The 14,589-nt window shown below is 40.1% G+C and overlaps 1 protein-coding gene across 1 annotated transcript in view; it reads left to right on the top strand.

Moving 5' to 3' along the window:
- The first annotated feature begins 7,605 nt into the window (after window positions 1-7,605).
- Window positions 7,606-14,589, top strand: part of LOC306884486 (phosphofurin acidic cluster sorting protein 1-like) — a 45,090-nt gene continuing 38,106 nt past the window's right edge. The window contains exon 1 of the mRNA XM_079440382.1: window positions 7,606-7,816. Coding sequence (XP_079296508.1) covers window positions 7,626-7,816 — 191 coding nt within the window. The 5' untranslated portion in view covers window positions 7,606-7,625. The remainder of the gene's footprint in view (window positions 7,817-14,589) is intronic.

The following is a 14,589-nucleotide window of genomic DNA, read 5'->3' as shown; positions in this document are numbered from 1 at the left end:
GATCCTTCAATCCAGACGAGCTGAAGACTCAATAGTTCCTCAGCAGAGCCACAGGCTGATCTCATGCCGTTCCTCACTGATGCTGGAGTTTGTGCTAAAGAGCCCCGGCCAAGTACTGAGTGCAGAGATGAACATACTTTAAAGATCTTGAACTTTTCTGCTTTGCCATTCCTCTTTTTGATTGATCTTAGGAAATATTCTAATATGTTGAGATACTGGATTTTGACTTTCATGAGCTGTAAGCTCTAATCATCAAAATTAAAACAAAAAAACTTTTGAAATGACTTACTTTATATGTAATGAATGTAATATATATATATATGAAACTTTCTAACTAAGCATAAAAATAATTTAGGGGAAGCATTTTAATGATCCTGTAAATGCACTTATAGAATGCAGAAATGAATTGTTAATTGAATCAAATTGAATTGAATCGTTCTGAATTTGCAAACATCTGTCTCGAATGGAATCAAAAGCCTGTGAATGGAACTGCTACAGAACTTTGGATAGTTTCTATGCACTCATCTAGATCAACTTTGAATAAAGTAAAAAGAAGTTTGGAACCAGTACATCTGTTTATGACCAAAATCTCTCTGTGTACCAAACAATGAATTCATCTTCCTCAGAAGAAACAAAAACAGCAACTCTAATGACTTTATATTATAATTACAGCCATAAGCTTTTTGTGAAATTTGGAGTAAATCCTGAATGTGTTGTTTGATCTCATTATATTTAAGAAGAGAATTATAATTTCCAAAGTCGGGCATCGCTTGTTATGATTTTCAAGGGTGTAGAATTTAGTAGAGATGCTGTGACATGATTCTACCGACATCAGACACAACTAAATTAGCAATAATTTTGATCAAACAATTAAAAGTCTGTTGTCTGCAGTTATGCTGAAATCACATCTAACCCTTGGACGTCATACACACACCATTTCTTCAGTAAAAATCCAGTTGGATGGAAACAGGCTGGAGGCTGTCTCACCCCAGAACTATTTTTGTTGTGTTTCCATCCCTCCTGTGTTCATTAGCCCAGTTTGTGTCTCTCTGTGATTAGTTCACCTGTGTCTTGTTAATCACCCTCACCTTCAGTCCCTCGTTAGCAACCCTACTGTAGTTCCAGCCTGTTCAATTCTCCTTCGTCTGGTATTATGAATGTTGTTTCTACGTGTGTCTCCGGACAGATTATTATTTGATCATCTTCTTCTTCATAGGTTTAATTCACCGTAGTGTGACAGAGACAAATTTTGAGAAGTTTTTATTTTTATTTTACACATTCTCTTTGTTGAGGACAAAGCAGTGCAAAAACTAGATGGAAACTTGGCTGCTGATGTCTTTCAGAGATGTTGTGATCTGTGCTCCACTCTCCACGAGATGGCGCTATAATCCAGCAGATCTCCGGACAGAGGAGTGTGTGTGTGTGTGTGTGTGTGTGTGTGTGTGTGTGTGTGTGTGTGTGTGAGAGTGTGTGTGTGTGTGTGTGTGTGTGTGTGTGTGTGTGTGTGTGTGTGTGAGAGCGAGTGTGTGTGTGTGTGTGTGTGTGTGTGTGTGTGTGTGTGTGTGTGTGTGAGTGTGTGTGTGTGTGTGTGTGTGTGTGTGTGTGTGTGTGTGTGTGTGTGTGTGTGTGTGTGTGTGTGAGAGCGAGTGTGTGTGTGTGTGTGTGTGTGTGTGTGTGTGTGTGTGTGTGTGTGTGTGTGTGTGAGCGTGTGTGTGTGTGAGAGTGTGTGTGTGAGTGTGTGTGTCTGTCTGTGTGTGTGTGTGAGAGTGTGTGTGTGTGTGAGTGTGTATGAGAGAGAGAGAGAGATTTGATTTTTGAATCACATCACATAAAATTACATTTTCACAAAGTAAATATATATAGATTTTTTTTTACTTTTTTTTAACACTCAGAAACAGAAAAACAATTCATCTTCAGCTATTGTACACAACACATCATGACTGCACCATTTCATTTTAAAAGTGGAAATATCATTCATGACATTATATATTTATAACTAAAGTCAATCAGTATCCTTACTTTGAGTAAAGACCTAAAAGCCATAACCACATCATCATAACACCCTTGCTCTAGTTTACTTTTCCTTCTCGTATAAATCGCCAATTTCGCTTATCTTGAAACAATACATTTTTTCTGTGCATACTTGAAACCAAAAATAAAGGTTTCAGGATAGAAACTCTCATTAAACTTGTCACACATTTCTTGAATCATCACAAATAAAGGTTTAAGCCTAGAACAGTACATAAAAGCATGAAAAACAGAAAGGACAACCAGACTTATTCTTAGAATCCAAAACAGAAATAAAAGAATGAACCGCAATGGCTCCATGAGGAACTCTCCATTGCAGATCTCCTGTTCTCTTTGATAGTGGTGGCTTATAGAACACTCTCCATGCAGGTTTTACATCATCACATCAATTAAAGACTGAACGCCATGGGGTATCAATGCTTTTGTCAAGTTTTTCTTATTAAGGACAAGAACACACATTTTATACAATTCCTTTCATTTACAAGAAAAAAAATCAACAGAAAAGGATCTTCCTTGTTTTAATAAAATACCTGAACATTACCAGTTGGATTGTCAAACATGGGAAAGGGTCTTCACTATCAGGAATATTACTCCCTGAAAAAAAGTCCTCCAGAATCAGCTTCTCGTCCCTTGTGAAGGCCTCTATCAGTTTAGTTAATTGAGCGAATCGATCGGAGTCCCAGTCTTTTTGCTACAGCCTCTGTGTCCTTAAAATGAGGCCCAGTTACAGACAGTAACTGGTCTAAAACAAAAACTCATGAATTTTGCAGAACCTTGCTGAATCCCAATAAACAAAGTGGAAGAAATGTCCAATCTTGCCTTGCAGATCAAAGGCTCCCTTAATAAGCAGTAAATGGAATGAAAATTCTCCACATTCTGAATGTGAAACAAACTCCACACTTTAAAAACATTCTGATAAAAAGAAGGCAGGTGTGAGAGGTTCAAACATTTGGAGTCCATCAAAAAAATGCTAAATTTCCAACAGTGTGTAATATAACGCAGCCGATAGCCCTCCAGCTTACATTCACTGGTCCATCTAGAAATCTTTGTAGAAAATGTAGCCGAAAAGTTGCAGTCCTGCTCTGTAAATGAATTAAGCCTTGACCACCTTCTTCTTTAGGTAGATACAATATGCTCTGTGGGATCCAATGAAGTTTATCCCAAAAGAAATCAACTGCTTGAATTTCAGCCAACACTTTTGCAGGGGGATCAATACATGCCAGTCTATGCCATAAAAGTGAGGCGACCAAGTTATTAACAATAAGTGTTCTACCTCTAAAAGACATGTTAGCTAAAAGCCATTTCCATTTGTCTAGCCGACCTCTAACTTTTTGTAACATTCCATCCCAGTTTTTTTGTGAAACACTGTCATCCCCTAAAAACACTCCCAGGTATCTAATGCATCTACTCCAACATAACCCTTCGGGTAGAGTGGGTTTTCCATCATTCCAAACTAATAACAAAGCATCACTTTTTCCAATTAACCTTTGCGGAAGACCATTTTCCAAATTCCTCTATTAATTTCGATAAGACATGTATATTCTCTTGTTTATTGATTATTATTATAACGCCATCAGCATAAGCTGATAAACAAAAATTAAAATCACAATGTGGCACTTTTAACCCATCCAATCCTTTCCTAATTTGTTGGAGTAGTGGTTCAATAGCAATAGAATATAACATACGGCCATCCTTGTCTAATCCCCCTGCTAACCTTGAATGGAGCACATAAGCCACCATTAATCTTAATTACACTCTCGAAGTCACTATAAAGAATTTTTAGCATATTTAAAAAATTTTCCTGGAAACCAAAGGCTTCCAAAGTATTCCACAAATATGAATGTTCCACTCGATCAAAAGCTTTTTCTTGATCTAGAGACAACAAGCCACATTTGATATTAAATAAACCTGTATAATATCCCTAATAAAAGAAGTATTATCAAAATTTGTCCTACTAGGTACACAGTAAGACTGATCCGGGTGGATCACCTGCCCCATTACCTTAGCCAACCTGATTGCCAATGTTTTTGAAAGTAATTTATAGCCACTGCATAAAAGTGAGACTGGCCTCCAGTTTTTAATTTCAGTGAGATCTCCTTTTTTTGGGAGAAGAGTAACCACTGCTCTTCGGCAGCTCAACGGCAACCCTTCAATAAGCTGTCATTGAACACCTCCAGCAGACCAACTCCTATCTCCGACCAGAAGGTTTTCAGGAACTCAACCGGCAGCCCATCCATGCCCGGAGTCTTTCCAGACCCCATACTCTGGAGTGCTCCATAAAGCTCTCCTAAAGTCAGGGCACTATCCAGCTCTATGCTGGACTCCTCTGAGATTTTTGGAAGATTTTCTGGAAAACATTTTTCCCCATCTTCTAGCTCAAGCTCACTTCCATACAGGGACTGGTAAAAACACACTGCTTCCTCACGAATCTCTCTGGGATTTGATACCAAAATACCATCCTCAGAACGTAAGGCATGAATTATGCGCTTTTGTCCATTTTTCCTTTCGTGGCCAAAGAAATACTTAGAAGGTGCATCCATCTGATCAATGCTCAAAATGTTTTCCCGGACCAGTGCCCCCTGTGTTTTATAATCTAGCAGGTCTTTAAGTTCAGCTTTTTACCTTAAAAAGGTTTCTAAACCATTAACATCACTTGAAGTCTGAGTCAGTTTCTGCAAATCCATTATTTGTTTTTCAAGCACTTCTAGCGAGCGAGTCAAATCTTTTGTGACATTTTGAGTGTATTGCTGTGCAATCTGTTTTATTTGCTCCTTCCCATAATCCCACCATTGTTGTAGGGATTTAAAAGAAGACTTTGTCTTTTTGAAAACCTCCCAAAAGGCCTTAAATGATTCAAAGAAAAATTTATCATTTAAAAGATTTATATTAAAATGCCAATATGCACTTTTAGGTTTCACCGAATTCAACAAAAATGTACAACTCACCATATTATGATCAGAAAATGATAATAGTGTGAAATAACACTTATTAAACATGTTCAAATGGTGCTTAAAAACATAAAAGCTATCTAATCTGGCTAAAGATAAACAATTATCACGTGCGTGAGCCCATGTATACTGTCTCTCATTACCATTCAGAGCTGTCCAAACATCACATAGATCATACTTTTCAATGAAATTAATTAAATGTTTATATGAAGCCATGTGAGGTTGATTCCTGTCAATATCAAGATTCGAGATATCGAGATTCATTGGTCCTCACAGAACTTTGTGAGATCGGGATGAACAAAGAGTGACAGCTTTATTGGTTATGAGCACTCTTTGCGAGCTTTCTAAGCAATCCATTTAAAATGTAGAACTTTGTTTTTGGCCCACACACACGTTGCTAAGTTTTGGGAATGACATCTGCATATTTATGCGGGATTCGCTCTCGAAGTATCAGCATATTGATAGCAATAGAAGGGACAAAATATGTGAAAATGTGCCTTAAGAGAGCACCCCCACTTATTTCAGAAGCAGCCTTGGTGATTACTTCTGGAACCTGGTTGATATGCTTCTATAACTATATACAAAAACAACTAAATACAAATGTAGGCTACTACATAAATAATTTAATAAATGCATATTTACAATTTAAGCACTTAAGTAAAATAAGTATTAATAAAATTAATAACTAGAGAAGGCTAACTATATTCAGCTTGCTTCCATTTAGTGAGAAAAGCCTACTCTTCACTTGAATTAGAAAATAAAAGCTTTTCTGGTCTTCAGTGATGCGAGGATAACGTTTGAGCATACACACAATATCTGAGTGAGACCCGAGCCAATTCATAAAAGAACAATGTAGATTTAAAAGCACACGTCCAGTTTTGTGCGAGTGACGGAAATCCGCTTGCGAGTGGAGAGATGCGTGCTCGCGCATTACATGATCGCGTCACATTATGCGCTCTCGACATCTGTCATTTAGATCACGCTAAAATTAATAAAGAAGAGAAGAAAGCGGCCCTAGGCAGCTGCCTACACATGCCAAGATACGCCAGATGCAGTTAGAAATTTACTAAAAACAAGCCTATCGCAAGACATCTGGTAGGGGGGGCACCTGGGGTGGCCAGACAAATTTCAGGGGGGGCCGGTGCCACCACGTAGACACGCCCCTGCCTGGAGAACCACAGCCCTGCCGAGTTTAGTTCCAACCCTGCTCCAACACACATACCATGTAGTTTTCAAATAAGCCTAAATGATTAGATTAGCTGAATCAGATGTGTTTAATTAGGGTTATATCTAAACTGTGTAGGGCTGTGGCCCTCCAGCAACTGAGTTTGACACCCTTGGCCTATCCCAGTTTTGCCTCCCTCCCACTGTTAAAAAGTAACTAAGTCATTTTTACTCTGAGTACATTTTAAATGAGCTACTTGAGTGTGTGTGTGTGTGTGTGTGTGTGTGTGAGAGAGAGAGAGAGAGAGTGTGTCACTACTAGTTTCAACAATAACCCAAAACACTGCACTGTTATCAGCTGTTAGAGGAGTGTCCTGCGCTCCTCAGATGCTGAGCTTCTGCTGCTTCACTCATATTCAGTCTGCAGCATTATTCCAGCCAACTCACTTTTATTTATATAGTGCTTTATACAATACTGATGTTTATACAGCACAGTACTCCAGCTGCTGCTGCGGTCACAGAGAGCCTAACTAACCCAGACTGGACAGGCAAAGCTTGAACTGAACTATACACCTCCTCATGATGTCTTGTGTGTTATCTGACTTCATTAAATGTTGACGAGTCTCGTTAAAGGGGTTTTAAAGCAGTGCTGTTCAGAAGAACTGGATCAGTCTCAGTTAAGCAGGATACTCCTCTGTGTTTGTGCAGTGTGGACATTAATATATTCTTTATTGCAAAACAATAAACATTTCAACAACCCTCATCAAAAAAACATACATGCATATAGTATTACTAAGCGTATATATGATTATAAACAATACACCAAAAGAACCAATAAACAAATAAAAAGTCTAACTAATTTTATTATTATTATTAGAATGAAGGGTTGCTATTCTCTACAAATAAGTTTGGTTTCCCACTTATGTGTCAATATAGCGCTAATGCACAAATTCATACACATAAACTGTATAGTAGCACAATCAGCAGATCAGCTTTAGAAACAATTCCCAGGGAAACAAAGACATGATAGAATGTGAATATATAGGCCTACAATACAATGTAAGTTTCTTCGGAGAAAAGCATCTGCTAAATGCATAAATGTAAAAGTATGGTTTTGGGGTTTACTGTCTTTACAAATAATTCCGTTTATGAATTTGCTCCATCTATAATAGCGCAAGAATAAATACTGTTTTAACTCACATCTTTGCAGTGTGTATATTTCTCCCGCTCGTTATTTCACACTTCTCCATTTATTTATTTATTATTTATTTGAATCATTATTCTGTGTATTGAGGTCAGCGCTGATGATGAAGATGATGAAGATGATGCCCTCTGTCGGTCAGACTGCAGAAGCTCCGCCTCAGAGATTCATTCGCTTCGGTGAATCGGATCTTCTCGAATCGGATCTTCTCTCAGAGAGTCGTAGCGCTGCAGCAGCTCTGAACTCTTGGTCGCTGGATGCGGAGCGGAGCGGAGGCTGAAGCGATGATGGCGGCGGCGTTGGAGAGAGGAGGGCTGCGGGCCGCTCTCATGAACCCCGGCGGCGGCGGAGCGGCTCTCACAGCAGCGGGCGGATCGGTGCTCTGGAGCTCCGCGGGGTCCGGATCCGTGCCTGTCCCCATGAACCTCTTCGCCACCTGGGAGATAGACCGCTCCTCTCCGAGCTGCGTGCCCCGGTACGAGAGAGAAAGAGTGTGTGTGTGTGTGTGTGTGTGTGTGTGAGAGAGAGAGAGTGAGTGAGAGTGTGAGTGTGTGTGTGTGTGAGAGTGAGTGTGTGTGTGTGAGAGAGAGAGAGAGTGAGTGTGTGTGTGTGAGAGCGAGAGTGAGTGTGTGTGTGTGAGTGTGTCTCTGTGTGTATGGAAGTGTCCTCAGCCACAGGCCTTGATTGCTGCTGTCTTTGATAACACTCGTTCAGTCTGAGAAAGTACTGATATCTGCACTGATGTAATATATTTGGATTCCAGTTAAAGTCAGACACTGAATCTGAGATCTTTGTTCTTTATTATTTTCCTGATGTTGTTGGTCTGATGAATTCATTGCTAGATTCTAGCACTGACTGATTAATGAAGTTATATTTTTAGTTACAGTTTTGGTTTTCAGTGATTATGAAAATGGGATAATTGAGATAAAAGTATTGCCTTTCATAATGATGCTCTCGTTTTGTCTTATGTTATAAATCCAGTGCATTATTTACAGTGCTGAGCATTCACACTGCTCTTAAATGTTTAGTCATTTTCAGTATATTGTGATCTGTCTGTCTGTCTATCTCTATATATACATACGCTATATATACACACTACATATATAACTTTATTTTTAACATTTGTATTTGTTGCTTTTTCATGATTTATTTAAATTTGTGTATATATTTGTTTACATAAATATATAATTTATTTATTTTTGTTTCATTTTTCTGTTTTTTTTTTTTTATTTGAATTAAGGTCAAGAGCTTTCCTGTAGCTCAAATAGTAGAGCATGGCGCTAGCAACGCCAAGGTCATGGGTTCGATTCCCAGGGAAAGCAGGAGCTGATAAAAAAATGTAAAAACTGTAACTTGAATGCAATGTAAGTCGCTTTGGATAAAAGCGTCTGCTAAATGCATAAAATGTAAATGTAAAAATGAGTTCATCTACAATGATATCTACAATGTGTTATAATTTCAGTCTATAATTTAGTTTATCATCAATAATGCGGCTCCTTCACACAGTGTTACAAACCCGTTCAGCGTTCAGATAATGTTCATGATATTCCTCACAACACACGTTTATCAGTGTGAGAACACATCTGTGTGAGTCTGTTAACAGTGCAGTGTGATTTACTGCAGTTCATCATCCTGAATATAAACATACTGAGGAAACACACAGGCATGTGCATCACGCTGTATAAATATTCTAGAAATACTCTTCTTCAGGGTCATTAAAAACAGCTGAAGTCCTTCTAGAATCAACTGAGGTACAAATAAATGATGTTCACTCAATTCATCCAAGAGAATACAGTGGAAATAAAACACACACACACACACGTTGTGTGTCCATGTTTTATGGGTTCATTCCATAGGCGTAATGGTTTTTCTACTGTAGAAACTCTATTTTCTAAACCTACCCCTCACACTAAATTACTGGCATTTTTAAGCTCATTTTAAGCTACAGGCAAAAACAAGCGCAAAATCTAGATTTTTGTTGAATTTGAGGTTTTCACACAAGTGAGTTCATTAAGCCCTCTTCTAGTGATCCCAATGCTCCAAATAGTTAAACATCTAAAATGATGTTTATTTGTAGGTTTTCTGAGAGGAGTACCTTTTCTCCGCTCGCTTCTCGCGCTGATTGATCCCGATTAATGCACATACACACATACTTAAGTGTTCACGCAAACATTATCTGTTATGTCTTAACATTCGGGGAACTGTTGGGAAAAACATCTGATGTGTAACATTATATTAGATCCGTGCATTACAGTAAGTCTTCAAATATACAGGCCGTCTGTCGCATTAATATTAATCTAACAATAAAAGAAAAGAGGAATCACTCGCTGCTCTTGATTGAACTGCTTTTGTAGTTTTAATAATCAATGTATTTGTAATGAACGCACTAAATTGATTTTTGCATTTGATTATTTGTTTTTCTTGAAAGCTTTTGTTTAGATGTAAAATTAAGAAAGCAATACACTACACTTGTTTGTTCTTATATTTGTTCTTTTTTGCATCTGTTCTTATAACAACAAAGATTAAATAAAAAAGCTATATTGTGATTATTTAATATAGTAATGATTATTAAGAAAAGAAGTGGAGAAAAAGATGCAATGTTGCTTTGCAAGCTTCAGAAATCTTGGTAACACTTTACAATAAAAGTTCATTAGTTAACATTAATTACCTGTATTAGTAAACATGAACTAAGAATAAGCAATGCTTCTACAGCATTTATTGATCTTAGTTAATGTTAATTTCAACATTATTAAAATAAAAAGCTGTATTTATTAACATTAGTTAATGCTCTGAACTAACATGAACAAACAATGAATAACTGTATTTTCATTAACTAACATTAACAGAGATTAATAAATAGGGGAGCAAATGTATTGTTCATTGTTTATTCATGTTAGTTAATGCATTAACTAATGTTAACAAATGTCAGCTTATTGTAAAGTGCTACCGAAATCTTTAACTGGATTTTTCTCGAAATGGACTTTGCTGACTCCATGGACTTCAAACAGCTGTAGATCAGTCATCAACAACTCATATATCATTTTGAAGGTCTTTTAATGGAGAATTTAAATATCAAACTCATTTTGCCAGCACTGGTCACATTTGTTTGTAACTAACAGTGAATTTTACTGGTGATTTCGGAGTTTGACCCGCTGCAGTGTCTGTTTCTGGTTGAGTTTGATCTGCAGTGATCCAGGAGTTTGCTGTCGGTGCTTCAGCTTCAGGAATCACACAGTGCTGTTTTTTCTCTGAGTGTTTCTGGGATCCTGTCGGAAGAGTTTGGGAGGAGCCGCTCAGGATGAGAGCAGAAACAATCTCTCTCTCTCTCTCCTCTCTTCCTGTCTGCGCTCAGGCATTTCCTGTGCACGGTTTGCCAGCAGATCCAGGCCATTTATTTGAAGGACGAGCAGCTTTTGGCCTGCTGTGCTCTCAGATCTCACGGTGATGTCTGATGGTGACGTCTGATTCGCTCTCAGATCTCACGGTGACGTCTGATTCGCTCTCAGATCTCACGGTGATGTCTGACGGTGATGTCTGATTCGCTCTCAGATCTCACGGTGATGTCTGACGGTGACGTCTGATTCGCTCTCAGATCTCACGGTGATGTCTGATGGTGACGTCTGATTCGCTCTCAGATCTCACGGTGATGTCTGATGGTGACGTCTGATTCGCTCTCAGATCTCACGGTGATGTCTGATGGTGACGTCTGATTCGCTCTCAGATCTCACGGTGATGTCTGACGGTGACGTCTGATTCGCTCTCAGATCTCACGGTGATGTCTGATGGTGACGTCTGATTCGCTCTCAGATCTCACGGTGATGTCTGATGGTGACGTCTGATTCGCTCTCAGATCTCACGGTAACGTCTGATTCGCTCTCAGATCTCACAGTAACATCTGATTCGCTCTCAGATCTCACGGTGATGTCTGATGGTGACGTCTGATTCGCTCTCAGATCTCACTGTGATGTCTGATGGTGACGTCTGATTCGCTCTCAGATCTCACGGTGACGTCTGATTCGCTCTCAGATCTCTCACGGTAACGTCTGATTCGCTCTCAGATCTCACAGTAACATCTGATTCGCTCTCAGATCTCACGGTGATGTCTGATGGTGACGTCTGATTCGCTCTCAGATCTCACGGTGATGTCTGATGGTGACGTCTGATTCGCTCTCAGATCTCACGGTGATGTCTGATGGTGACGTCTGATTCGCTCTCAGATCTCACGGTAACGTCTGATTCGCTCTCAGATCTCACAGTAACATCTGATTCGCTCTCAGATCTCACGGTGATGTCTGATGGTGACGTCTGATTCGCTCTCAGATCTCACGGTGACGTCTGATTCGCTCTCAGATCTCACGGTGATGTCTGATGGTGACGTCTGATTCGCTCTCAGATCTCACGGTAACGTCTGATTCGCTCTCAGATCTCACGGTGACGTCTGATTCGCTCTCAGATCTCACGGTGATGTCTGGTAACGTCTGATTCGCTCTCAGATCTCACGGTGATGTCTGATGGTGACGTCTGATTCGCTCTCAGATCTCACGGTGATGTCTGATGGTGACGTCTGATTCGCTCTCAGATCTCACGGTGATGTCTGATGGTGACGTCTGATTCGCTCTCAGATCTCACGGTGATGTCTGATGGTGACGTCTGATTCGCTCTCAGATCTCACGGTGATGTCTGATTCGCTCTCAGATCTCACTGTGATGTCTGATGGTGATGTCGGATTCGCTCTCAGATCTCACTGTGATGTCTGATGGTGACGTCTGATTCGCTCTCAGATCTCACGGTGATGTCTGATGGTGACGTCTGATTCGATCTCAGATCTCACGGTGACGTCTGATTCGCTCTCAGATCTCACGGTGATGTCTGGTGACGTCTGATTCGCTCTCAGATCTCACGGTGATGTCTGATGGTGACGTCTGATTCGCTCTCAGATCTCACTGTGATGTCTGATGGTGACGTCTGATTCGCTCTCAGATCTCACTGTGATGTCTGATGGTGACGTCTGATTCGCTCTCAGATCTCACTGTGATGTCTGATGGTGACGTCTGATTCGCTCTCAGATCTCACTGTGATGTCTGATGGTGACGTCTGATTCGCTCTCAGATCTCACTGTGATGTCTGATGGTGACGTCTGATTCGCTCTCAGATCTCACGGTGACGTCTGATTCGCTCTCAGATCTCACGGTGATGTCTGATGGTGATGTCTGATTCGCTCTCAGATCTCACTGTGATGTCTGATGGTGACGTCTGATTCGCTCTCAGATCTCACGGTGACGTCTGATGTTGACATCTGATTCGCTCTCAGATCTCACGGTGATGTCTGATGGTGACGTCTGATTCGCTCTCAGATCTCACGGTGACGTCTGATTCGCTCTCAGATCTCACTGTGACGTCTGATGGTGACGTCTGATTCGCTCTCAGATCTCACGGTGACGTCTGATGTTGACATCTGATTCGCTCTCAGATCTCACGGTGATGTCTGATGGTGACGTCTGATTCGCTCTCAGATCTCACGGTGATGTCTGATGGTGACGTCTGATTCGCTCTCAGATCTCACGGTGATGTCTGATGGTGACGTCTGATTCGCTCTCAGATCTCACGGTGATGTCTGATGGTGACGTCTGATTCGCTCTCAGATCTCACGGTGATGTCTGATGGTGACGTCTGATTCGCTCTCAGATCTCACGGTGATGTCTGATGGTGACGTCTGATTCGCTCTCAGATCTCACGGTGATGTCTGATGGTGACGTCTGATTCGCTCTCAGATCTCACGGTGATGTCTGATGGTGACGTCTGATTCGCTCTCAGATCTCACGGTGATGTCTGATGGTGACGTCTGATTCGCTCTCAGATCTCACGGTGATGTCTGATGGTGACGTCTGATTCGCTCTCAGATCTCACGGTGATGTCTGATGGTGACGTATGATTCGCTCTCAGATCTCACGGTGATGTCTGATGGTGACGTCTGATTCGCTCTCAGATCTCACGGTGATGTCTGATGGTGACGTCTGATTCGCTTTCGATTTCTGTCTGACGTGTGGACAGAAATCTCCTGACTAAGAGTTTTAGCACAGAAACACTTTCTTTTCTCTGTTTTATGTTCTCTTGACTCTTCTTGTGAGTTCAGGAGTATCAGTATCTGTCCTGCTTGTTCATGTTGTCTGGATGAATCTGATTTCTGATCACTCGATCGGCGTCAGTGACATGTGGACGTGTCGCTCATGCTCATCTCGCTTAGTTTCAGTAATTTCTCTTTGCAGAGTTCTCTGAAAGTTACAGGAAGTTTTCCCTCTACAACTGAACAGTCAATTGCACTTAATAGCAAATAACTCGTTATATTACGCAGAATTTGAACTAAATGAGTTGTAGCAGATGTCCAGTTCCCAGCATGCTTTGCTTTGGACTGCGTGAGGAGTAAATTAAGTGTTTTTAGTGCTGTAAAACTATTAATCGTGATTAATTGCATCCAAAATAAAAGTTTTTGTTTATATGATATATGCGTGTGTGCTGTGTATATTTCTTATGTCTATTTAAATACACACACATACATGTATATATTTAAGAAAAATATGTTGTTTATATATTAAATATTTTTATCTGTAATATAAATATATACATGTAAATGCATGTAATATTTTTCAAAATATATACTGTGTGTGTGTATTTATATATACATAATACATATACACAGTACACACACATTATGTAAACAAATACTTATTTTGTATGCGATTAATCGTTTGACAGCACTAGTTATTTTATGTGTTTTTGTGATCTGACGGCGTTCAGTCACTAGATCTAGACAAATTAACCTCCAGAAAACGAGCACATCCTTCCAGAAGTTGAATGCATGCTATTAGAAATGCAGGGCTGCAGATATAATTGTAACGGGGCGAATGAGACGTGAGACATGCGGATCCAAGTGCAAGCTTTTATTTATAAACATAGTCAATAAACAGGCAGGGTCAAACAACAGCAAACAGGTATGGTACGGGAAAGACACAGAGCAATCCTAGGGCTAGCGAGAGTCGACGATCGGCGAACAATATCCAACAGGACAAGGCAGAGAGATAATCCAGGTATACGAGCAGTAGTCCAAGAGAGGTGCAAACTGAGTCCAAACGGCAAGGCAAAGGGTAAATCCAGGAAACACAGGCAAGAATAAAAACACTAGAAAAACACACAAGGCAAGACTATGAAAACAAAGAGGGTTCCGTATCGCAGCTAAAACTAGGAGAGTTA

This window comes from Barbus barbus, assembly GCF_936440315.1.
Source record: "Barbus barbus genome assembly, chromosome: 18".
In the NCBI taxonomy this organism is placed as follows: domain Eukaryota; kingdom Metazoa; phylum Chordata; class Actinopteri; order Cypriniformes; family Cyprinidae; genus Barbus; species Barbus barbus.
Note: the sequence above shows the minus strand (reverse complement) of the source record. Positions and strands in the feature narration are given on the sequence as shown.